At 40.0% G+C, this 27,918-nt stretch overlaps 1 protein-coding gene across 1 annotated transcript; it reads left to right on the plus strand.

Moving 5' to 3' along the window:
* Positions 1-27,918, plus strand: LOC142103360 (vomeronasal type-2 receptor 26-like). Its single transcript, XM_075187421.1, has 7 exons — positions 1-29; positions 3,165-3,335; positions 6,478-6,769; positions 7,455-7,922; positions 11,293-11,520; positions 23,852-23,975; positions 27,011-27,918. The coding sequence occupies exons 1-7, from the start codon at positions 1-3 to the stop codon at positions 27,916-27,918; spliced, it is 2,220 nt and encodes a 739-aa protein (XP_075043522.1).

Here is a 27,918-nt window from a genome sequence, read left to right on the forward strand (position 1 = left end):
ATGGTCAGATCTTGTGAAGCCTGGCGGAAGTAAGATACATGCGATTGAGAAGTTTAACTTGCAGTATGGTTAATGCATTTGGACATGGGGTGAGAGGTGAGTTATGTTCTCTTCCACTGACGTGGGGAGAGGGTCAAGCAGAGTTCTGCCTCCCAATGTAGCTAGGAAGGCTTGGAAGGTGTTTTGTGCTTGTGGTATGCGGTGTAGAAGGGGTGGTACCAAACCGTTATCCCTCCTCTGCTACCACCTTTAGTCAATCTATCAAGAATGCATGCAGGGGATAAGAGCAAAGAATGAGGGATATTTGAAGTGTCTGACACCCAATGTTTGATTTGGAACCTTTTATACATTTCACTAAGTCAATCCTGCAGGAGAGGGAAGGGCATGTGGAGAATATGGCATTAAGCGTGGACATCCCTAGGTGGTACCAATTGCAAAGATTCAAATCAGAGATCAACTTAGATAAAGCATGGAGGGATAAGTTTTTGGTAGGGATTACTAGGTCCTTTGTAAGCATGATCATTCTGTCCCATATTCATAGAGAAGAGTTAGTAGTGAGGTACAGGTCTCAAACCATTGAGGGTCCATAGGAGATCTGCCAAACAATACTCCAGAGTGAAGAGTGAGATTCCCTTCTTTTAAAGCAGCTGTATCAATGTAAGAGGTGGTTATCCCAAAGTACTTATACAGAGCTTGTGGTCTTTTCAAATTAACAAACAGCACTAATATAATGTCAGATCCAACTAACTGTATTATTTAAGGTAACAATAAAATGAAAAAAATGAAAGATAAAATTCTGAAAATATGTGAAAGATTGACAAATTATTGAACATTATTAGCATTTATTACAAACGAATACATTTTACAACAGCTCTGCACGTGGACATTACTGGGATCCACATTATTTAAATCAATATAATTCATCACAGCATCATATCCATCTAATTGGAAAAAAAAATATTATTGTAATAACAGCAGTATGTTGCATGAAAATAGCAATAATTAGAAGCTATAGATGCCATTGAATAAAAGTCAATAAGAGCCCAAATAATTACAAAGACTTTTACTCCCAGGATTTCACATAGAAGGTCTCAAATAAAACAATCCACTACTCACAGAACTCTTAAATCTTGAGAAGGGTTAGACTAAAAGGAATAGTGAAAAGAAAGAAAGCTTGTTAATTAATGGGGTGCACACAGTCCTTATAATTAGTCTTAACAGTTTATTATTTTATTGATATGCATTAAAAAATTAATTCCCACCCTGCAATGTCCATATATTCTCTTTAATACTGTTCAATTCCCTTACATTTGTTAAATTAAACTTATTTGATCTCCCAGGTTGTATATTTTTAATATCTTCAAAACTCCTGCAAATATATAACTTTACAGTCAATACAACACATTCATCACAGTATTAACTATAACTCACTATTCCCAGGATTATCAGACATGTTTCACCTTTATAAGCACAATAACCTTCATTTAAACTACAGTCTCCATTATTTACCATGCAATCTACTCAATACCATTTAAATATGTAATTTACAACATCCGAGTCTTTACACACTACCCACATTGCAGCCATTATACAGTGTCCAAAGGGAAAGGGGTAAGGGAAGGGGATAGAGGGAACATACACTGGCATCTGTGCTGTGAGTCCAGGAAAAGAGAGACTGATAATACTGTCCACACCTGTCGGGAAAGACTCTGCACATGATGTGAGCAGGTTCTATCCATGTGTAAATGTACTATCCAAAACTGGTTTAACCACTCACAGTTTGGACAATGACTCGCCATATAAGGTGGGGGAGGACCAGTTCTTTTGTTAATGACTAACTATTAAATATTCTTGAGTGAATCTTTGGACAGAACATGAAGTACTATAATTTTTATTAGTACCAATATTTTCTGACTTCGGAATCATCAACCAAATTGTCTTCACAATTACAATGGGAAATAGATTAACAGTGGGAGTGTATCTACACCATCTCCCACCATATGTCTAAATGACTTTACCGTACTGAAATGCAAATCAAACTGTTAAACAGACTATACTTCACCCCCGCCAAACTGCACAAAATGTGGCCTAACCACTCGAAATTCTGCTGGTGGGACTGTAACCAAATAGGCGATATTATACATATTTTTTTTTATAACACCCACTAATCTAAAGAGTTGTCTTTAATTTAATCTCCAAAATCCTAACTGCAAAGGTCTAACCCTTCCCAAAAGTAGCATTCCTCCACCTGTATCCAGAGCAGGTTTAAAAACATTATAAATACCTATAAGTTCACATATTAATGGCGGCAAGAGTGGCAATAGCCCCAAGCTGGAAGAACCCCTTACTCCACAATGTTAATAAGATTATATGTAAAATTCAATTTAGCTTTGTGATAGAGACCCTATGTATGTCCTATTCTTCCTCCTCCTCTTTGATTATTGATTGGGCCAAATGGCATGAATATGCCATGGATGGGGAACATAACTATCATAAACTCGGATCTCCCACCCTTCAGCCTCAATGAGCCCCCTCACAACTAAACTTAGCATGGTTGACTAGCTTGTCAGTTTAAAATAGTTGGAATATTGTGTTAAGTACTACAATATTTTAGCCATGTCTTAAATTTGTGTCCATCACTCCCACGTACCAGTTCCCATCCGCAGTTGTAACACCTCTCCTACTTTTTTGTCTGTACATTTTAATTTTTTTTAAATATTTAAACAAAGCAAAACTATAAATGCAGCAAAATATTATATATCTATATATATTTACAACTTATTGCACTTACATTGCACATATCTATTCCCTTGCTTTAATTTCAAGAGTGACTTGAGAGCAACAACTCTGAAACAATGCAAATAGAAATATTATTTTCAATCATATTATTTATATGTCAGCTTTCTCTGCTGTGCATGGATTATATTTTAAGTACAGGACAGAATAGTCAAACACCTGTTACTAAAGTCAAGAAATCTGTTATAAAAGGCAGTGAGATGATCCAGCGTCATTACACGAACAAACAGATGCATCAGGTTTCAGGGTCCTGTATTGATGATCTACATTACATTGGACTACATTGTGCTACCTATTGAACCAATGGCTACAACTACAGTGGTCATAATGCTCCTGTATTTAACAATACTGTGTGTGACATTCTGTAGTCCTGTTACCCAGGACACGTTACCAGCATGTCGTCTGCAATTAATGAAATCATTTGAAGACTATGAATATTTTAAAGATGGAGACATCATAATTGGAGGAGTGCTCACCGTGAATCAGTATATGATAGGAATGCCACAAAACAAAGTTGTCAACCAAATACATTGTGTAAGGTAAGTAATAAAGAATTTATACACTTTACATCAAATTCCACATACTGGAATATGAGCAAATTATTGGCTTTATTTGAAAGTGAGAGAATGTTTGCACATTGACAAGTGACACATACACAGACTGTTCATTCACACAGCAAGAGAAGGAAATATCAGAGAAAATTGTATCACAACAGCCTCCATTTCAGTCATTAAACAACAGGAGACAGAGAAAATCTATTAGCAATAAAAAATAATTTTTTTCTTAACACTTTGTAAAGGAAACAGATGAAAACATGAACAATAAGCGATATAATATAAATACATAAAACATTTCCTTCAGTTTTGTCCTTATTTATAGGGGAAAGGAAGACTAGGGAGGGAAGAGGGTCATTAGGATAAGATGGGTAGGAACGAGGGTGAGGGGGACATCCACCTGATTGTAATGTTCAAAATGTATCACTAAAACGCTTTCCTTGTGTACTGACTGAGACCAGTGCTGGTGTGATTGTAGCTAAAACACAACCCTGCAAGATCCACAAGGATAAGGTGGGAGCTTTGTACAAAATGTACCATACCATGATCGGTTTAACATTATATTGTAAGGAAATTTGCAAATTTGAAGGAACAGAATTTTCTGCAGATTGTTATTAAAGGATTATGGGCAGCACAGTGGCGTAGTGGTTAGCACGTCTGCCTCACAGCACTGGGGTCATGAGTTCGATTCCCGACCATGGCCTTATCTGTGTGGAGTTTGTATGTTCTCCCTGTGTTTGCGTGGGTTTCCTCCGGGTGCTCCGGTTTCCTCCCACACTCCAAAAACATACTGGTAGGTTAATTGGCTGCAATCAAAAAAAAAAAAAAAAAAATTGACCCTAGTCTCTCCCTCTCTGTCTGTCTTTCTGTCTGTCTGTGTGTGAGTGTGTGTCTATAGTAGGGAATTTAGACTGTAAGCTCCAATGGGGCAGGGACTGATGTGAATGAGTTCTCTGTACAGCGCTGCGGAATTAGTGGCGCTATATAAATAAATGATGATGATGATGATGATGATGATGATTCTGCAACCTACAACTAGTTTTTTGTCTTGTACGTGAATTTTAGTAACTTTTACTAAGAATTTGTTCCTGATTCCCTTGTATACTTTCTATGATCTTAGTTATATAATCAGACAGGGTTGTTATTTTACCTTACACTAAGATATGGTAGTAGACATCATAGCCCAGCCAATGAAAAGAGACAACTCTTCCTGATAATGGAAAGACATGGTTGAACATTACAGAAGGAAGTAAAATTAAACAATGTATTTTATCAGAATAATGAGACTGTGTACCCCAAAAAATAAATTAGATATTGAAATAGGTCAGTTTGGCTCTATTCCTGAATTCCTCTAACACACTATAAGTTGCAATACACCAGCATTTTTCTGTCAATTGGTAATACAATCCAGGTTCTAATCTAATAACTGCAAGATGATTGGTCTGCATTAGAGACATGAGATTATAGAAGGTAAAAGTTGATACAGTTTGATGTGCACATGAAATGCTAGAGACACAAATTCTACATTACTTACACCCAGCTCCTGATTTCTATCATATCAGCAGTAACATTAATTACATAAGGTTTATTTAGCATTACTTTCGAAATCAGGAGTTAAATAAAACTACTTTAGGCCTCATACTAACTGGCAATAAATTACATGTGTTTACTAACATTGTTAATGCTAGTACAGCGCATGCATTTGCTGTAAACCTTTTTGCATTATTTTACTTATGGAATTCCACACCACACCCAATCAGGCTTTCTCACAGCCTTCAAATCTTTAGACGCTCTCAGAAATCCCATGACTTTATTAGAGCTTACTTTATCCCTGAAGAAACTACTTACACTAATGCACGCTCACTCTAGTTTTAGCTGTGCTTTCTTGCAATTAGAATGTTCGCTCTCTCAGTGCCCTCCCCAACCTCTGTTTTTATGTCTGCATGTATTTTGTCTACCTTGAAAGTCCGTCTTTTATGTATGTCCTGTTGGCGGAGCACTGTGGTGCCTTTCAAATCTGTGATAATAAAAAATAATCAGAAGAATAAAAAATAAAATATTTTTTTTTAGAACTTTGTTGAGTTGTGTGTATAAAAGCATGCTGCTCGCACATAGCTTACAATTTTTGTACAAAGTTCCTTATCATTAATCACATGTATTTTTACTGTGCAATTACATGTAATTTTAAAAGATTGTGCGGTAGATAAGACACGCAAAGATGATTATGGAGACTAACATGAGTGATAGAGCTGGATTTGCACTACGTGGTTACCAAAGATATATAAAATAATTATTATTGTTTCATTTGTTTTGCTATGAGTGTGAAAGTCTTTGATATGAGGGAAAGTGAAAGTCCTTCTGTGTCAGCAACCTGCTTTAAAATATTGTCTTACACTTGGCAGGGTATTAACTAAAAATAAACTGTGAAGTGTACAAACAAAATAAGAATGCAAATTAAATCGGCAAAGCATGAAATTTATCTTGTTAAACACCTTTCATTCACCTGAATTACACTGTAGAAAAAAAAAGATTTGTATATTTCCAAATGTAATTTTTTATTCTGATACTGCTGTTTTTTGTTCTTCTTGGAAAGAGGGAGAGAGGACAGAACCGTAAGGTTGCCAATTAGATGTCACTTATTTCAAACCAAGGTTGATACAAAACCACCAACATTATATATATTTTGAGTATCCTTAGATTTTGTGATAAACTTTTCCTGTTTGGAACCTTGAATATTTTTAAAGGAGTTGTACAATCCCCCACTCTCTTTACATCAGCAGCAGTGGGCTGAAAAGTTTTAGGGGGGGGGGGGGTGGGTATCTTTGCCCATCATTTTGGAAGATCTCCTTATGAGTTTTTGAAAAACAAGTATCAGCATTTATCACCATTAAAATAAGGCATTGGCCATTCTCCGTATCTACCCCTTTATTGCTAGTTCTATGTTGAGCAGTATTGTGTAATGATATTCCATGTCGCATTTCTGTGCTGTGAAACGTGTCCATGTAACTAGGACTATGTGTTTTTAATTTCCTGCCACTCGTTTAACTTCCGTTACCTCTACAATATTTAAGGGCTTCCATTTCAACAAACATATGATTGGACAATATGCCATATTTTCTTTTCACAGACCTTCACCTCAATTTTACAAAAATTTACTGACGTTTCAGTTTGCAATTGAAGAACTTAACCAATTTTCTTTCCTTTTACCTAATATAACAGTTGGATATCATGTATATGACTCATGCTCTGATGGCAATAAGGCAATAAGAAGTGTATTACAGATATTATCTGGACCCGGACGTACGGTGCCTAATTATTCCTGTACAGAGCGAGGCAAGGTGATTGGTTTTATTGGAGATCACCATTCAGTAACGACTGTACCAATAGCCCAATTATTAGGAGTATATCGATATTCGCAGGTAAGCAAAATCTGATTTCAGGAAATAACTGATATGCTAGTGATAATATTCAACCTTTTGATGCGATTGTGGATGGTTTGAATTCTTTGTGTGATGTGGCAGTTACATAAACATTTTTGTAGCAACATGAAATCACTGTTTCACTATTGGCAATTGTTAAAGCATAGACTGATGTAAGTGAGTTCTCTGTACAGCGCTACGGAATTAATAGCGCTATGTAAATAGCTGCTACTGCTGAAAGTATAAGCTCTAAAATGTTTTGGAATTCAAAAGAAAATGCCCTTTTAATAAGTAATTTTGTTATCTTTTAACACATTGTTTCAAAACAACTGATGCTACGAAATGTCAAGCATGTCAAGTTATACAAATATAAATTATAAATTCCATTTTACACATCTGTAGTTGACATGTCAAATTGTCTTCTAAAATGTAATCTTTAGATTTTCCAATTATTCTTTTAAAACAGCAAGTTCTGTATGAAAGGTTAAAAATAACAACAAATGGAACACGTTTATAATACACAATGTTTGTACTCTTAAAATGTCTTTTCAGACTGCTTTTTTGTTTCAACTTTTAATAAAAGATTTGTGGAATGAACCCAAGGAGATCTTCACAATGTTTAATTAGCAGCCTAACATTAAATTGTAACAAATACATGACTTGCAGTATTTATTTTTCCTTATAGATCAGCTATGGGGCAACACATTCTGCGTTAGACGACAGACATTTGTATCCAACTTTTTTCCGAACCATTCAAAATGATCGCACCATGTATCCAATCCTATCAATGATTCTAGAATATTTTGGGTGGAGTTGGATTGGAATATTAGCCTCCAATGATGACAGCGGAGAGACAGAAGCTCAACTGTTGACAAATCATTTGACTAAAAGAGGCATCTGTGTTGCTTTCACCATAAAAATGAGTTTTGATCAATACAATAATAAAGGCTGGATAAATAAAATGAATGCTGAAATAATTAGAAATTCAAAAGCCAAAGTTATAGTGCTGTGTGGGATGTTTTCACAGACTTTCTTTAAATGTCTGGGAGAAATGAAGGATGTGCTCAGTGACAGGACCATCGTTCTGAATCCTACTTGGGCAAATTACAAGTTTCTCATGAACCAGTTTGCCAAAATATTTAATGGTAGTTTGGTACTTGACTATTTACCAATACAGTTACCTGATATTTTGAGATTCTTTAATAAAATTAATCCTGACAATCATCCTAACGATAAATTACTGGAACACATTTGTGTTTTATACTATAATTGCTGCTCAACGCACCAATCAATGTGTCGTTACTTTAGCTCCTTGTACCGTTCGCGTTTACATAAATGTACTGGAAAAGAAATGATTATCCGAATTCGCAATTTTAACTACGATGGGATTTTCTCACGAGTCTTTTTAGCAGTTTACGTTACTGCTCGTGCTCTAAATAGTGTGCACTTATTACTGTACAATAAGCAGAAGACAATGGAAAATAATGTCTATTATTTTAAACAACAGGTAACAAATATGTGAAAAATGATTGTCTCCAACTAGTGGCCCTGGACCATGACATTTGTCATAAAGAATTATGTGCAATCTATATATATGGTAATATCATGTGCAAAATAAGGAGTTATCTGCATATCTCTACCACAGCACATTGCTGTAAACTTTGAATTCTGGATTTTTGCTTTCTTATGTGTGAAAATGACAATCTTTGAAAGTATGAAAGTTCCATTTTACATGACTATTTTCAAAGAGAAATATATTATTAAATAAATTTAAAAGATTAAACATAGTTCTGTATCAAAGTCCAGTACAGTAGGTCATAACAGGAAATACGTTTTATCCATGCAATGTATGCAGAAGTGTTATATATCCATAGAATCAAGTATAGACAGGACCACTCAAAAACTATGGCCTCCTGATGTTTGATTCTGGGACCACCTTTCCTTGAGAGATGGGTTTCAAAAAATGTTATATTTTAATATCTAATCAATAAAATGTTGGCTAAAGCAAACAACTAAATGGTTAGGACATAGCCCATTTTATCAACAGTTTGTCCATAATTAAGTTCCTGTTATAAAAGCCATGGGACATGTCACACACTATTTTCCCTCTGAGGGAGGGCTCAAAAACAAATTGAGAAATACTGAATTAGTGAATGGAGTAGTTTCAGTCTTTCATGAACTTGAGATTAGTTGTATTGAAATTACTGCACATTCCATGTATTTTTTAAGGGTGTATTTGGATAGGTTCAGAAGACTTTAATGTTATCCTTTTTAATCACTTTCATACCAACACCTGTCTATAGCCAATCATATATTCTGATTGATCCCAGCAGCACATAATATTTCAGGAAATCCACATTCTGATCTTTTGGGAGGCAATAACCTGTACACGTATGTCCTTTTGTGAGGTCAGAACTACATGTTGTATGGGAAGCATCATGAGAATGGAAATGGGGGTAAGCAGGAAGGTAAAGATTGTGTTTGATAATGGAATGAGCACAACAGTGTAAATAGATAAATAATTTTATTAATAAACGTACAACAATTTTCTTAAAAAGTTTTCGGTTTAATTAAGAAGTTCATTTGTTCCTGAAGTTTCTGTTTGCTCCCAATGGTTGGATGTAAAGTCGTCCAAACAGTATTAAAGCGAGTTTCGAAAGAGCTTACAAAACTAATACATTCACCCTACGCATTTCATCTCTAGTAGGTTTCATAAAGGGTATAAATATATTTGTGAGGATTCTGGGTTTTTAGAACCGAAGTTCACTAGGTTATTCAGCCCCCCTAAGTTGAGAAATCCCACAGGCAATGAGGATAATGAAAGATACAATGCTATCTTTACTTTTCTTACAGTAGAACAACAGAATATAAAATTGCACACTTTAAACAATAGGTCAGCGAATCACCAGTGTCACTAGGAGACCCAGCAAGGTTCCCCACCCAACTTCGCCATTCAAAGTCTCCACAGGTTCAACAAGAGCTTTCCTGGCCACTTGGCCAACTTTTCACCAGTGTGGTGGGGCTTTGGGTATCAGTCTCAACACTTCTGTGGACACACTAATTTACCCAGAACCTGGCAAGTATCTCCCAATGTTATGAGCTGATGACAGGCCCCAATATAGAGCAAAAGCCTGCTTCCCCAGGTACAGGACAGCGATGATCACCAGGTCTGCTGATAGAGAACAGAAACTCAACACCAGTCAGCTCCACACTTTACAGGAGTTAATCCTTAGAATCAATACCCTCTCCCCCTTGGAGTGGCTCTTTATATCCAAGGTCAAATTCCCACTGTGTATTCCAACCCAAAAAAAACCCTTCATCATAATCATCATCATTTATTTATATAGCGCCACTAATTCTGCAGCGCCGTACAGAGAACTCATTCACATCAGTCCCTGCCCCCATTGGAGCTTACAGTCTACATTCCCTAATATAGACACACACACACAGACACAGACAGACAGAGAGGGAGAGATTAACCCCTTCTTCATAAACATTTTTGGGTGCTGGGGCAGGAGACTGGGGTGGGAGTAGAGATGAGCTGGCCTTCCACAATGTCTCCCCTGCTGTGTCCCTGTCAAAATGTCTAGGCTAGTCCTGTGGAAGACAATGTGTAATACTTGTCTTTCCCCACCACCAGATCTTGGATAACACACAGTCCCTGCTAAAATGAACCTCTTCCACACTTTTGTTATGTGTCAAGGCTCCCAGCTGTCCCTCACTTCCTGTCCCTTCCTTCTTACCCCCCCCCCATATGTCCACAATAAGTTGTCTCCCTGTCCACCGGGCACAGTTTAAGAACTGGACTTGGGGTTACAGTTCATATAATCTTCTGAGGGGGTTCTGCTAAAAACATATTGTAATTGCACAGATTTTTTTCCATATCTAATACCGATCTTTTACTTTCTGAGTATTGTTTACCGCCAGGATCTATCATGGGCACTAGATTCACCCAGAGCTTTGCCAAATGTATATTTATGAGAAACCAGGTGATTTAGCTAACCTTTGTGTTTTTTACATTTGTATAATTCAATTTATTACTTTTTGAGTCTATCGAGGGGCTCAGAGAGATCACTTGGATAGCTAGTTAGTGGCAGATTTCACTAGATAAATCACCAAGTCCTAGCGACGTAAGCATGGGTCTGTTTTACTTTGGGATAAAATTTGACCATGTCTATTTCTATAGAAAACATATCATTTCTTAATATTTCTTACTATAAGATGTTTCTTAACATTTTTATACCCATTTACTAGTTTAATACTATCTCTGTTTTCCTATTACACATGCAAAGTAAACATTTATTACATTTCAGTATATGCTTCCCTTATACCATTTATGCTTGCAGCTCTCTACATTTCATGTGCATTTATTAAATATACACTTCAGCTATGTAACTTTACAATTTTCATGAATCTTAATAGCCTGGTCTTCTATTGTTTATTCGACTTTCTAAGTTACCCACATATTGTGCACAATATTATGTTCTAGCTACATGTTAACTTTTGTTCTTTTTAATCTTTAGTTACATCACTATTTGAAGAATCTTACAGTTTTAATGCAAGGTGGATCACAAATAGGTTTTGATGAAAATGGAAATTTTGTCAGTTCATATCGTATTTTAAATTGGATAATGACAGGAACATTCAATGTGAGCTCAAATAGAATATGTGAATTCAGTCCATCAGCTAAAGGCGATCAGCAGCTTTTACTCAATGAACGTGTAATAATATGGAAGAACGGTGTCAATCAGGTTAGGTGTAACCACTGTGTACTTGCTATTTAAATAATAAAAATCAATGGACAATATCCATTGCCGTTTTGTGTAAATAATGTCTGTGTGTTCTGATGTGAGATGTAAATGTGCTACATTTACATATATTTCAATGTGAAGGATAACTTCAAGCCTTTCCCCAAGGTCTACTTGTGCCCCCAGTAGCTCCCTAGTCCAAGGGTAAAATCTGTAGCAACTCAGGACTTAATTATTGCTGCAGCCTTAACAGAAGTGCAGGGTATCAATCCTACAATGCAATCAATGCAGCCTTGTACTTCTTATATGGTAATAGAACTCAATGGGTCTGGGCAGAAATTGTCTCATATAAATGTTAGACGTCTAAAAGGAAGTAACAGGTGTTGAAGTAGAAATGATTCAAAAATAGTAAGTGTAGAAAGAGCAAAGTTCTCTTTGTTCTTTCAAAATGCATATGCACTAGTCTGTATTCAACATAGAATCAGACTAATCTTTCTCTATGTGAAACCACAGGTTATATTCAAATAATCCCACCCCTCTTAACATATGCCACTAATCACTTCACATACTTTAAAATAATATACCTTATAAGGACAAAGTCAGTTGTATATGCTTTTTACAAACACTTAATTGAACAGATAATCCTATACCCAAGAGGTCAAGAAGCATATGTGACCTCTCACATTCTTCGGTCTTTGTCCACTTAGTAACACATCTGGGGGTAAATGTATCAATCTGCGGGTTCCTCAACACCCGCGTGTTCAGCCTCTTCCACGATTAAATTTAAAGCGGCGCTGCATTGTAAAGGGTTAACTTCCCTTTACAATGCAGTGCCGCTTGAAATTTAATCGCGGAAGAGGCTGAACACGCGGGTGTTGAAGAACCCGCAGATTGATACATTTACCCCCTGGTATCAATTTGAACATCCTATAGAAAAAGAGACCCCTTGTATACTATAACATATACAGAAATAATTTAACCCATTGCACAGAATACAGAAAGAGACAATTCACCTAATATATTTTAAACACATATATACATTAATAATATTTTATACAACTTATATTTGTACCATCATTTATTCCATTACAACAGGTGAATATTAGGGTTGTAGCAAACTTCAGGTAACATGAGTTTTCATTTCAGAATAATGAAAGCCTTAGCCATGTGTGGACAATGATGCCCTCTAGCTCATTTCTATGTTACTGACTCCACCTCCTTTTAGCTATGCACCTATTTCACATTAGAGATGGCATGAAAATAATTAAATAAAATATTACTTTGTTTTTAGTAATGGAAAAATGAAAACATGTTGATAAAAAAAAATCTCCAGTATATTGGTAACAGGTATTGTTTTAATGTTATTTATTGCAACATAGGATGCACTCAGTTCAGCTGCATTCTGTCTACACAGAGCCACATTTAAACTTGTGTACAAAGCTATTAGGAAACACACTGTCTAGTTCTGTCTAGAAGCCAAATATTATAAGCGATGTGTATACCTTAGCAATATTCTTTCTCAATTGTTCTGAAACAATGTTTTACTCCAGTGTCTCTGACATTACATCTATAAACTTTTGGTCTATCCACAGGTTACTATGATTAATTCTTAAACCAGTTCTATTTGGTTTCAAAATGAAAGATAAATAACATTTGCTCCTTCTGTTTCTGTTATTGAACTGAAAAATACCTATTGCACACATATCAGTAAAAGTAATTAAATCAAATATTTATTCGCCTCATCATTCCCTCCTTTGATCACATTAATAATCAGCTAAACAATATTCTCTAACATACAAGGATAAAATTTGGGATGATGCGCTCAAATGTGCTCCATCGCAGTCCTGTTGTTGTTCTCATGGTCTCCCAATAACCAGGGAAGCAGTTATGCAACCAGAGTGAATATGCAGGCGATCACATGATCACACTGCACATATCCTTTTGTTCTTTTTAAAATAGGATATCCTTCAGCATGGTGCCAGTAATAGATGCTGTATTTTGCTCTCCATTCCTGCTGTTTGGCTGCAATACTTTATTGCTGACCCTATGCCTGGATCCTGACAACCCTTTCTGTCACCTACCTCTCCTGACCCTATGCCTTGAAACAGACCATTCTAATCTGCCTTGACCCTGTGCCTGGACCTCTTTCTCTGTCTGCTGCCAACTTGCACCCTTGCCTAGAAATTTTATTTGCTGGCCTATACCATGCCTCTGAATTTCTGTGCATCTGGAACACTAGATGTGACTATAGATTTTACATATCTCTCTATAAATAATCGACTATATTCTATGCTTTTTATGCCACGGGTTCCACTAAAGATGAGATTCTACAACTGTTTGCCTAAATACTTGGGCAACTGAGTATTGGTTAGCTAATTACTGTCACTCACCGGACTGTGAGTGCTTCTTCCCGGACATTTAGGAACCGTGGCCGTCCTCCATCCTGAGGGACTGCGCATGCGCAGCCCTTTCTATACCTCCAGTGTATGTTCCTTTAACTTAATTGGCAGATCAGGCAACCTCCCTATATTAAGCACCTGTGGTCAACACCACGTTGCCTGATCTTGGAGTCTCATTCCCCATGAGTCTCTGAAGGTGTTCCTGTGTTTCCTGTTTATTCAGCCCTGCTGATTCCTGTGGTTTCCAAACCACTTCTACCTCTGTGGTTTCCAAACCACTCCTGCTACTGTGGTTCCCATACCACTTCTACCATCTACTGTATCATTGTGACTGTGAGCTGATTCCTATCCGCTGCCTCCGTGCACTACAGTCTTCTAATCACTTCAACTCTACCATGTATCATTGGGACTGTTAGCTGATGGCTATCCGCTGCCTCCGTGCACTACAGGCTTCAACCTGCAACTCGTCTGTGTTTCATCATCGTGACTGTTTGGCTGATTCCTATCCGCTGCCTCCGTGCACTACAGTCTTCAACCTGCAACTCGTCTGTGTTTCACCATCGTGACTGCTAGCTGATTCCTACCCGCTGCCTCCGTGTACTACAGTCTTCAACCTGCAACCCGTCTGTGTTTCATCGTGACTGTTTAGCTGATTCCTATCCGCTGCCTCTGTGCGCTTCAGTCTTCAGTCCTTGTCTACTCTACCGTGTTTCCTTGAGTCTGCTGCCACTATTGCTACCCGCTACTCTCTGTGATCATCTGTTCCAGCTCAACTCTGCTCCGGTGTCCCATCGTTACTGCACCTGCTGGTTGCTATTGGTTACCTCCGTGTTCCCGCAGAGACCCGCTGCTGTTACTTCTCAGCGCTACTCATCCATCTACTGCTGATCCGCTCTCCACGCCTTCCTGTGTTCCCTGCTGGTCTACCTACCTGTGCGCTGCACCTGCTAGACCCCTGCTTCACCCATCCAGGGACTTGTATCCTGCTGGCCTCCTGCCCTTCAGGTATCTCTGCACTCCTGTCTGACTGCCTTCTCCTGAACCACGGTATGCATACTTCCCATTGACTGTGCTGTGTATTGCATACCTTGCTGGACTGTGTTGGTTCTCCTCTGGAGTGTACTATCCGCTGAGTCTATTGCCATCATTGACTGTGTTGGTTCTCCTCTGGAGTGTACTATCTGCTGACTCCACTGCCATCATTGACTGTGTTATCTCATGCCGGATTACTTCAAGAGACTTTCTATATTGGCAGTGTTGTTCAGTCATTTATACATTTATATTGTGCATATTACTGTGGATCAAAGTCAAGGTGCCCGTGTATATATTGTGTTGCAGTCTCTCCCCGTGCACCTCCTCACATATATATTCAGTAGTACAACTTGCTAACGCAGACCACTGACTCCCCGGATACCTCCACTTGGATTCCATTCCTTCACTCAGACAGCGGTACAACTTGCTATCCGTAGACCGCTGACTCTCATCACCTCCTCGTTTCTGTTGGACATTCCTCCTCACTATAGCAGTGGTACAACTTGCTACCGCAGACCACTGACTACCTTCACGTGTCCTTTGTCCATACAGTTCCTCGTGTATTACTACCTCCATATTGCCAGTGCTGCTAGTCATAGACTTTCCTGAGCATCTCATCATCTGCTATTTCCTGTTCCGTGATCACCCTGCTACCAGAGTACCATATTACCACCTATACTGCTCTGGTAAGCCTATCACCTGGTGATCCCTGGGTAAAGACTCCTAGTGCCAGTGACAGTAAGATCAGGCCATGACAGACCCAGATACGGAACCTACTGCTAAAGAGATGCTGCAGCATCTGGTCAGCCGTGTGGAGCAACAGGATGCTCGCCAACAGCTGTTACTTCAATGTTACCAATCGTTAACCTCCCAAGGAACATCTGGACAGACTGTTACAGCTAGTATTGAAGCTCCTGTGCTTTCCTCCGTTTCCCCAGTGCCATCCCAGGTGTCTACAGCTCCTACGCTTCACCTGCCTACTCCGTCAAAATATGACGGGGACCCCAAAACTTGTAGAGGTTTCCTTAACCAATGTTCAGTCCATTTTGAACTCCAACCTCAAAATTTTTCTACCCATCGTTCCAGAGTGGCCTATCTTATCTCATTGTTTTCTGGACAAGCCCTGGCTTGGGCCTCCCCTCTGTGGGAAAGAAACGATCCAATTCTACAAGATAGTGCCAAATTCATTTCCACGTTCCGAAGTGTGTTCGATGAACCAGGTCGTGTGACCTCCGCTGCTTCCAGCATTCTTCGTTTGCGACAAGGCTCCCATACAGTAGGACAGTATGTCATTCAATTTAGGATCTTAGCCTCTGAACTTCAGTGGAACACTGAAGCATTAGTTGCCGCCTTCTGGCAGGGGCTCTCCGATAAAATTAAAGATGCACTGACTACCCAAGAGCTTCCTTCGTCACTAGAAGATTTGATCTCTCTTTGCCATCGTGTAGACATGAGATTTCGTGAAAGAGAATCTGAGAAAACAACTTCTGCTAAAGCACCTCTTCGTTTAAACCCTCAATTTCGTCCAGTTTCACCTTCTGTGATTCCCATGGAGATAGGACGTTCCAAATTATCTTTAGAAGAGAGGAAACGAAGAGTAAAGAATAGACTCTGTATCTATTGTGCTGATTCCACACATATGCTCAGTTCTTGCCCTAAGAAATCGGGAAATGCCAGGCCCTAACTAGTTCTGGAGAGGTGAAGTTAGGGTCCCTGGAGTCCTCTCCATTGTCTATGAAATCTAAAGTCTGCGCTTTCGATGTTACGATTTCCTTTGCTACCAAATCCTTTGAGTCACAGGCATTGATTGATTCCGGAGCAGCAGGAAATTTCATTTCTAAATCACTAGTGAATCAATGGTCCCTACCAGTGATCACTTTAAAAACACCCATTACTGTGACGGCTATAGATGGATCACGTCTCATCAATGGTCTCATCACCCAGAGTACGTCTCCAGTAACCCTTCAGATTGGTGTACTACACCATGAAGAAATTTCGTTTTTAATTCTTCCTGTTACGACAAGTCCGATTGTCTTAGGCCTTCCATGGCTTCAATGTCATTCTCCCCAGATTGACTGGCGCACCCCTCAAGTTACGTCTTGGGGGCCTGAATGTCACCATCGTTGTCTCTCTCAAGTTATTCCTCTTAAAGTACAGCAATCTTCCATCTCATCTTCCTCCCCGGGACTCCCTCCTCAGTATGCTTCATTTGCCGATGTGTTTGATAAAGCTCAGTCTGAACGTCTTCCTCCTCATCGTTCTTGGGATTGTCCGATCGACCTTCTACCTGGCAAGACTCCTCCCAGGGGTCGGGTCTATCCTCTCTCGTTACCTGAAACTCAAGCCACATCTGAGTACATACAGGAGAATCTCCAGCGTGGGTTCATTCGACCTTCCACCTCTCCCGCTGGAGCTGGGTTCTTCTTCGTCAAAAAGAAGGATGGATCATTACGCCCTTGTATAGATTTTCGTGGACTCAACGCCATTACTATCAAGAATCGGTATCCCATTCCGCTGATCACTGAGCTATTTGATCGCATCAAGGGAGCTCGGATATTTACTAAGTTGGATCTTCGTGGTGCCTACAATTTAATTAGAATCCGTTCCGGTGACGAATGGAAGACCGCGTTTAACACCAGAGATGGGCATTACGAATATTTAGTAATGCCCTTCGGGCTGTGTAATGCCCCCGCGGTTTTCCAGGGTTTCATCAATGAGATCTTTCGGGACTTATTATATGTATGTGTCGTTGTCTACCTGGACGACATATTGATCTTCTCACAGGACCTGCCTTCTCATCACCAACATGTGGCAGAGGTCCTCTCCAGACTACGGAAAAACTCATTGTTCTGTAAATTGGAAAAATGTTCATTCGAGTTACCCCAGATTCCATTCTTGGGGTATATAGTTTCCGGAGTTGGCCTGAAGATGGATCCAGACAAAGTAAATGCTGTACTACATTGGCCTCAGCCAACTACTCTTCGTGCCATCCAGCGTTTTTTAGGTTTTGCCAATTACTATAGACGCTTCATTCAAGACTTCTCATCCATTGCATCTCCCATTGTGGCCTTAACTCGGAAAGGGGCTAATACTAAGCAATGGTCATCTGAGGCTCTCCAAGCCTTTCAAATCCTCAAAGAGTCCTTCTCGTCTGCTCCCATTCTGCGACAACCTGATGTGACACTCCCCTTCTTCCTAGAAGTAGATGCCTCTAATGTGGGCTTAGGAGCTATTCTCTCCCAACGCTCGGAGCAACAAAAATTACATCCTTGTGCCTTCTACTCTCGGGGTCTTCTGCCCGCAGAGAAAAACTATACTATCGGGGACAAGGAGTTGCTGGCCATCAAAGCTGCATTAGAGGAATGGAGATACTTGTTGGAAGGAGCTCGCCATCCGGTGACGATCTTCACGGATCATAAGAACTTGTCATATTTGCAATCTGCTCAATGCTTGAACCCTCGTCAAGCAAGATGGTCTCTTTTCTTTTCCCGTTTTGAATTAATTATAACCTTCAAACCAGCTGCTAAGAACAAGAAAGCTGACGCTCTATCTCGAGCTTTTGTGACGTCCTCTGATGTAGAAGAGGTTTCCAACCATGCTATTCTAGACCCCAAATGTATTTCTCTGGCTGCTTCATCCACCAAAATGCTACCATTTGGGAAGACCCTCGTGCCTCCTACTCTGAGGAGGAAAATCCTTTCGTGGTTCCATGCCTCTCGTTTTTCTGGACACGCCGGTGAACATAAGACCTTTGAGATTCTCTCTCGTAGTTACTGGTGGCCTTCAATGAGGAGAGACGTCAAAGAGTTTATTGCTTCCTGTGATTTATGTTCTCAGTTCAAATCCTCCCGCAGAACTCCAGCAGGGTTGCTGCGACCACTACCCATTCCGTCCAAGCCTTGGACCCATATTAGTATGGATTTCGTTACTGATTTGCCACCAAGTAAGAATCACAATACTATTTGGGTAGTGGTAGACAGATTTTCGAAGATGGCTCATTTCGTCCCTCTGTCCGGTTTACCTTCCTCGTCTACTCTGGCTGAACATTTCATTAAAGAAATCTTCCGCATCCATGGATGTCCGTCTGAGATTGTGTCAGATAGAGGAGTACAATTCGTTTCCAGATTCTGGCGGGCCCTTTGTAAAACCTTGGGCATACGATTAGCACTCTCATCGTCTTACCATCCGCAATCTAACGGACAAACGGAACGAGTCAATCAAGATCTTGAGACTTTTATTAGGATGTTCTCTTCAGCCAACCAAGACAACTGGGTAGAATTGCTCCCTTGGGCTGAATTCGCCCATAACAACATGTACCATGAGTCATCATCCAAAACTCCATTCTTTGTGGTCTACGGTCACCATCCGTCTTTTCCGGAATTTCCTGCCCTCCCGCCCACCCAAGTTCCTGCTGTGGAGACTGCTTGTCAGACCTTCAAAAATATCTGGTCTCAGGTCAAAACCTGTTTAAAGAAGACATCTAACAAATATAAGTCTTTCGCAGATAAGAAGAGGCGGGCTATTCCACCACTAAAAATTGGAGATCGTGTCTGGTTATCTACCAAAAATATTCGTTTGAAGGTTCCATCTATGAAATTCGCCCCTCGTTTTATTGGTCCATATAGGATCATTCAAGTTATCAATCCAGTATGTGTTAAACTTCTTCTTCCTAAGAATCTTCGGATCTCCAATGCCTTCCATGTGTCCTTGCTCAAACCTCTCATCATCAACCGTTTCTCGACTCCTTCCTCAGCACCGCAGCCAGTTCAAGTTCATCAGGAGGAGGATTTCGAGATTACTGAGGTATTGGATGCAAAAATTTCGCGAGGAGTCCTCCGTTTCCTCGTTCATTGGAAGGGCTTTGGTCCTGAAGAGCGTTCATGGATCAAAGCTGAAGATCTTAATGCTCCTGCCCTTCTGAAGAAGTTTTATTCCAAAAATCCGGACAAGCCCGGTTCCAGGCGTTCTGTGCCCACCTTTAAAAGGGGGGGTACTGTCACTCACCGGACTGTGAGTGCTTCTTCCCGGACATTTAGGAACCGTGGCCGTCCTCCATCCTGAGGGACTGCGCATGCGCAGCCCTTTCTATACCTCCAGTGTATGTTCCTTTAACTTAATTGGCAGATCAGGCAACCTCCCTATATTAAGCACCTGTGGTCAACACCACGTTGCCTGATCTTGGAGTCTCATTCCCCATGAGTCTCTGAAGGTGTTCCTGTGTTTCCTGTTTATTCAGCCCTGCTGATTCCTGTGGTTTCCAAACCACTTCTACCTCTGTGGTTTCCAAACCACTCCTGCTACTGTGGTTCCCATACCACTTCTACCATCTACTGTATCATTGTGACTGTGAGCTGATTCCTATCCGCTGCCTCCGTGCACTACAGTCTTCTAATCACTTCAACTCTACCATGTATCATTGGGACTGTTAGCTGATGGCTATCCGCTGCCTCCGTGCACTACAGGCTTCAACCTGCAACTCGTCTGTGTTTCATCATCGTGACTGTTTGGCTGATTCCTATCCGCTGCCTCCGTGCACTACAGTCTTCAACCTGCAACTCGTCTGTGTTTCACCATCGTGACTGCTAGCTGATTCCTACCCGCTGCCTCCGTGTACTACAGTCTTCAACCTGCAACCCGTCTGTGTTTCATCGTGACTGTTTAGCTGATTCCTATCCGCTGCCTCTGTGCGCTTCAGTCTTCAGTCCTTGTCTACTCTACCGTGTTTCCTTGAGTCTGCTGCCACTATTGCTACCCGCTACTCTCTGTGATCATCTGTTCCAGCTCAACTCTGCTCCGGTGTCCCATCGTTACTGCACCTGCTGGTTGCTATTGGTTACCTCCGTGTTCCCGCAGAGACCCGCTGCTGTTACTTCTCAGCGCTACTCATCCATCTACTGCTGATCCGCTCTCCACGCCTTCCTGTGTTCCCTGCTGGTCTACCTACCTGTGCGCTGCACCTGCTAGACCCCTGCTTCACCCATCCAGGGACTTGTATCCTGCTGGCCTCCTGCCCTTCAGGTATCTCTGCACTCCTGTCTGACTGCCTTCTCCTGAACCACGGTATGCATACTTCCCATTGACTGTGCTGTGTATTGCATACCTTGCTGGACTGTGTTGGTTCTCCTCTGGAGTGTACTATCCGCTGAGTCTATTGCCATCATTGACTGTGTTGGTTCTCCTCTGGAGTGTACTATCTGCTGACTCCACTGCCATCATTGACTGTGTTATCTCATGCCGGATTACTTCAAGAGACTTTCTATATTGGCAGTGTTGTTCAGTCATTTATACATTTATATTGTGCATATTACTGTGGATCAAAGTCAAGGTGCCCGTGTATATATTGTGTTGCAGTCTCTCCCCGTGCACCTCCTCACATATATATTCAGTAGTACAACTTGCTAACGCAGACCACTGACTCCCCGGATACCTCCACTTGGATTCCATTCCTTCACTCAGACAGCGGTACAACTTGCTATCCGTAGACCGCTGACTCTCATCACCTCCTCGTTTCTGTTGGACATTCCTCCTCACTATAGCAGTGGTACAACTTGCTACCGCAGACCACTGACTACCTTCACGTGTCCTTTGTCCATACAGTTCCTCGTGTATTACTACCTCCATATTGCCAGTGCTGCTAGTCATAGACTTTCCTGAGCATCTCATCATCTGCTATTTCCTGTTCCGTGATCACCCTGCTACCAGAGTACCATATTACCACCTATACTGCTCTGGTAAGCCTATCACCTGGTGATCCCTGGGTAAAGACTCCTAGTGCCAGTGACAATTACACTCAATAGGAAAAGGGAATGCTAGAGGTGAACACCATGGTTAGCTGGTTTTAGCAATCTTATGCTAGGGCAGATCTTTTCAAAATAGAGGAGTGTTTTGTGATATTAAAATGTACTGACATATGTTAACCATGCCAAACAGCAAATAAATTATTTTTGAGCCACATTAATGCAACCAAGAGTATTATCCAGTGAGCACAATCTTATATTGTATATTAACTTTGTGCCACTTGGATAAATCACTGTATTTATTATATCCCAATAATATTTTATTATATACCCCTCCTAAAATGCTCAAATGCCATCTTGTTTTTAGAAATTCCCTACATCTTTACTACCTTATTCACACTTCTTAAGGTGTGAGGGGTTACTTCATACATTGATTTGCAAACCTTTTGTAAGAGTAGCTCTACATCTTTAAGTTGGGCAACCAACTGAAATAGCTGTGCAACAAGTCTGATATGCTTATAGTTAAGTCTGCAGCTATCGTTTAAAATAGAGATTCTGCGATGTGATCGCTGAGGTTCCAAAGCACAAAGGTTTTATTCAAAAATAGAAAACAAGGCAAAGTTTGATATGCATAAGCATGTGCCTACTAGCACTAGCACAAGCTTCAATAAGAGTGCTCTGGGTTCCAAAGCCAGGGCTCAACAATTTATTCACTGTACAGTTGTAAAAAGCAGTGACATTGCACAGATACACAGTTACAGAATTAAGGCCTTCATTCATAGGTTGAAGGGTCTTGACCTCCGAGGAACTCAACGTGGCATTGCTAGAATTTTCTGGTCATTGTTCCTTGAGATTGCCAGGTGTCCTTCTCCAGATTTTCGCCTCTAGACCTGTATAATCTGTTTTTTATGATCCCTGTGTTGGCTATTTAGTGAATGAAAAAGTGATATTATTTATAACTGGCGTTCGCAAAGTGCAAACACTACATAAATAATACAGAAAATGTTCTCAATTAATTGCGAACAGAATGATACCAAACATTATTTAGAATCTTTACCACTTTATATTTTAGATTAAGTAAATAGATTAAACTTAATGGCATGTTGCAATAATAATTATTCGATTGTATACTAATCTCATCACAAGTGATTCTAGTGTACAGAAAATATTGATTACCACCTTCATCCAATTATGAAACTTCATAATTTCCTTCGCTAACAGGTAGAATCGCACAAAACGCAGGGCTATTTGCAGCTGTTAATGCTAGTTGTTGGCTGCTTTAACAAAAATTCTACACTGACATGGTTGCAAGGGGACGTAGTATGATTACAGACTGGATTGTCTTCTTGGTCACAATAAGACTCTAAGGGGGGTATTCAATTGTTAGCGTTAATGGGAAAAAATGATCACTCAAAAAATATTACCGTTTATACGGTAATATTGCGCGTGAAAAGCGTTAATACGGTAGTTTACTCGCGGAATTACCGTATTAACGCTAAGATTTTTTGAGCACTCGTTTTTCCCCGTTAACGCTAACAATTGAATACCCCCCTTAATCCCTTCTAAGGCAGGGAAAGAGGAGGCATTATTTTGGCCACTACTTTTTCTGAGGCCTACTTAAATCAGTAACCATGTGCGGTTGTTGGTCAGCCACTGACTGGGTCACTGCCATGCAGTGTGATGCATGCATCAGTGCAGTGACTCCTTCTAGTTTCACCATTGTGATAAAAGCATTCATCACAGTGGTCAAACATAACACAAAATAGTGACACATGTAATATAAAGATACCCCATCCTTACATAATTATTTTAAGGCATAAATGAGCCCAAACATTGGTAGTTTAGGCTAAAAACAGAAAATATTATTGAATGTGTGTTCCTAAAGTGACTTTGAAGTGATGTCGTCAGTTTCCTCCATGCACATTTCCAGTTAGACCAGGAATCCAACAGTAGACACTTTTATGAGCATTTGCAAACACCAGGATGTAGGCGTCCACCTGTGAATGTATTTGGTGGACAACTAGATGTATTTGCACAAATAAAGAGGCTCCTCATTATTTGCTTTTGCATTTTCACAAATGTCCTTTAGGGTGTATATTAAAGATTTCCAAAAAAAAAGACGTTTTAAAAAATGATGGTCACATAAATATATTGTCTCCATCTCAGATTCCAGACTCTCGCTGCTCAGAAATGTGTTTACCTGGAAGCAGAAAGATCCCAATACCCGGAACACAGCCCTGCTGTTATGACTGTGTTCCATGTTCCGAGGGAGAAATATCTAATACAACTGGTAAAGCTTTTCCGCTATAGACCTATATAGTCTTTTACAAATATCTTAATAATGCAATTTGTGTCATGAACATTGGACATTGGGCCTGAGCTATTTAGGAAAGTAAGGCAAATAAAGGAGTAAATGTTCTCTAAATTAGTTTATTATTTTGCACATAAGGAAAATACTGGCTGCTTTTTCATCTAGCACACAAATATTTGATAGCTTTATTTTTACACTGAAATTTAAAGTTGATCTAGGGCATGCTTTACCCCAACTATAAATCTGTCCCCGCATTATAAATTTACCTCCCCAACAATGCAACATGGTTTTGCCCAGGTACAAAGTTAGTCTTTTTTTATGCTTTGCTCTCCCCAATGACTCAGGTCTTTTGTATTTAGTGAATGGGAAGAAATAAATAAAATATTCAGGCTAGTTGGGACAATAGGACAGAGGTAAGAAAATTGTTCCTCAGATCGAAGGACACAGCATCTAGTATATCATCATCATCATCATCATTATCATCAATGTTTACTTATCAGGCACCACAGTATATCTGTGTATAATGTGGTAATTTGCATGAAACCAGGGCTAACATATGGCTGTTCTTGTCTCTTTGTGCACTTCTGAGATCTGGTTAAGTCAGATTTTAGAACATTCCCATCAATAGTATCATATAGTCTCCATGCATCTTGACAAGTTTGCTATATGCTTGTATATATACACCTAGCATGAGCGCAAAGCTTGTGTTCTGTTCAATAAATCTATTTAACTGCGATTGAAACAGAACAGTATGAGCCAAGGCGCCATAAGGAAATCAAAGTCTCTGGTACAAAGGAAAACAACTATCTGTGAATGGTCATATAACGCTCTAGTGAGGAAGGTGCTCCAGCTTCAGCAATCATAATCAAACATGTAAACAACATATATATTCTAGAAAAAATGTGAGAGAATTGAGTCCCACAGATTGATAATATTAAAAGAAGTAAAGCAACTAGGCAAGGCCAATGCATCCCTTAGATTGTACGCTCCTTTGAGCAGGGTCATCTCTCCTCCTGTTTTCACCACTTTTAACTCTGCTCTCCAGCTACCTTGCCCTCCTCCTCTAGGACCTTCTTCTCCCCGTTCCCTCTTGCTCCCTCCTCTCCACTCTGGGGGTTTCCCTGCCATCCGTGCCCTCTAGGGCTCCGCCGTATGTGGGACCTTCCCCTCTCCCCTCCCCCGCCCCTCTAGCTGTGCTTTGAGCTCACACAGGTACTGTGCGTTTTGTTTACTGTATTGTGCTGTATTGTCTCACCTTTGTATTGTAATTTTGTTTGTCCCTGTACGGCGCTACGGATACCTAGTGGCGCCCTATAAATAAAAATGAATAATAATAATAATCATGTGAGAAGACTCTTAGTCTTTCTGCCCGGGTATTCACAACAATAGCGGCACCAGACTGGTTTCCTGTATCCACATTTGAGAGCAAAGATACATGAGAATTAGTGCCCTCTGCTCTTTTGGACAGATTCACTAACAATCTGAACATTACACCACCTTGAACGATTCTACAAGGCATCTGCATTCTAGATCTGAGATGTGCCACTAAGTGTGGGAGCCATTGGTATATATATATTCATCTGCTAACTGCGGTAGTGTGTTCATTCCCATAACCATTGTTATGTCTAAGGAGGGGGAAATCCACTTTTAGATTTTTGATTTTAGCTATAATGTTCAACATTTGTAGCCGGCAGAAGTTGGCTCATATTAGGTTCAGATTGAGAAGCAGGAGAGGATGACGCTGATGAAATAAACTTAGGTGGGCCTGGTGACATGGATACTGCCCCTTAGAGTCCAATACCCTCCCTAGTTTTGGGCACAGTTTGGCATTAGGTTGGCTCCTCTAAGAATTTAGGCCAGGTTTAAACTTGATGGCTGTAGCTTTGCTTTCATTGTCTAACCAGCAATACATAAAATTATTGATGTAAGTGAATAAAATAATGGTTCACATTGAGTTCAGAGAACTGATATCCATTGCACAGCAGCTCCTATACTATCCATATAAGCAACCTTATGTTAGTTATGTTTCTTGTGTGTCCTACAAACAAGGGTTCTCTCAATCTCAAGTGCCAGCATTTTATCTGAGTGCTGATTGCTTTACTAGAGATGGAAAACAAAATTCTGTGGGCCTCTCTAATATTTACAACCAGGCCCAGCACTGAAATGTTCAGGGGATCTTTGAAGGTATCCTGGTGCAGGCTTGGCTAACACTCCCAACAGGTGCCAGCTATATTGTCAGAACGTTGCTCAATACATAATTAACTGTACAAAGAAAAATTATAATTGCCACCCCCTTATTTTAAAACTCCTTTATCTTTATTTTATTCACATTCTTTTTTTCTCAACTTCTTCTTTATTCTGCTGTTTTGCTTCTTTTATCTGTATAATCCCAGCAAGAATCTCTTGTATAAACTGTACTCTGAGTTCTTATTAGATGACCAACAACATATATGAGTAATGATGGTAAAATTTTGAATTCTTCCCACCACTCTGTCATTGGTTGAAGCTTTTAATCAATCAGTACTCAGAGGAGAGTCAACAGATGCCTGGTGTACTGTGTTGGACCAAGAAAGTTTTTGGGGAAAGAGGCCTATTTATTAAACATGAGTGTTATTAATTTAATGTTGGGGGTGGGGAGCCGATAAGCTTTACAGCACATGAAAAGTGAACAGGACCTCAGCATTCCAGGACAAGGCTATGTTGTGGGTCCCCAAAAAATAAAATCATAGTAATCATCCCACAGATCCTAGACAGGTGGAGTATTTAGCAATTTTTGGGGAATGCTGATTTTGTATTCATAGTCAACAATGGTGGGTAGAAATAAACAAATAGCCTAGCTCTGACAAGACTGACTCTGGTCCCTCTGGATAGGGAACACCCTAAGTTCCAGGTCTCCACAAACTCTTTGTCATAAAAACAGATCTTTTGCACATCTATGGATTTCATTGATGAGTAGTGTCCCAAACTGTGCCGTGTCAATAATTTCATTTATTTATTGTTTATGTCTTTTGCAGACAGTGAAAATTGCCTTAAATGTCAGGATGATGAGTGGCCGAATGAAAAGAGGGATTTGTGCGTTCCGAAAAGTGAAGACTTTCTGTCCTACACAAATGATGAGATCTCTGCAGTTTTTATTTCTGTCTCAGTTTTCTTCTATTTCATAACTCAGCTAATATTGGGAATTTTTATATCACATCGGGATACACCTATTGTAAAAGCTAATAACAAGAACCTCAGCTTCCTTCTCCTGGTCTCCATCATGCTGAGCTTCCTCTGTGTGTTCCTCTTCCTCGGTCGTCCTGTGGATATAACCTGCATGCTGCGTCAGATCTCTTTTGGAATCCTCTTCTCCATAGCTGTCTCCTCTGTGTTGGCCAAGACTATCATGGTTTGCATCGCTTTCAGAGCCACCAAACCCGGCAGTCTGTGGAGGAAATGGATGGGAGTGAAACTGCCCAATTGTGTAGTCTTTATTTGCTCATCTGTCCAAGTTATAATCTGTATTAGTTGGTTGTCTATCTCTCCCCCCTTCCAGGAGCTGGACACACACTCTTATCAGGGACAGATCATTGTTCAGTGTAATGAAGGCTCAGTTATTGGGTTCTACTCTGTCCTGGGTTATATGGGGGTTCTGGCAGCTGTGAGTTTTATTACAGCCTTTATAGCCCGGACATTACCGGACAGTTTTAATGAGGCCAAATACATCACCTTCAGCATGCTGGTGTTCTGTAGTGTCTGGATTGCAATGATCCCGGCTTATCTGAGCACCAAAGGAAAATACATGGTGGCTGTGGAGATCTTTTCCATATTGACCTCAAACATTGGACTTTTAGGCTGTATATTTTTTCCCAAATGTTATATTATATTTTGTAGACCTGAATTAAATACAAAAACACATTTGCTTGACAGACGAAAAATATGA

The sequence above is a fragment of the Mixophyes fleayi genome, chromosome 10 (genome assembly GCF_038048845.1).
Source record: "Mixophyes fleayi isolate aMixFle1 chromosome 10, aMixFle1.hap1, whole genome shotgun sequence".
Taxonomy (NCBI): Eukaryota; Metazoa; Chordata; class Amphibia; order Anura; family Limnodynastidae; genus Mixophyes; species Mixophyes fleayi.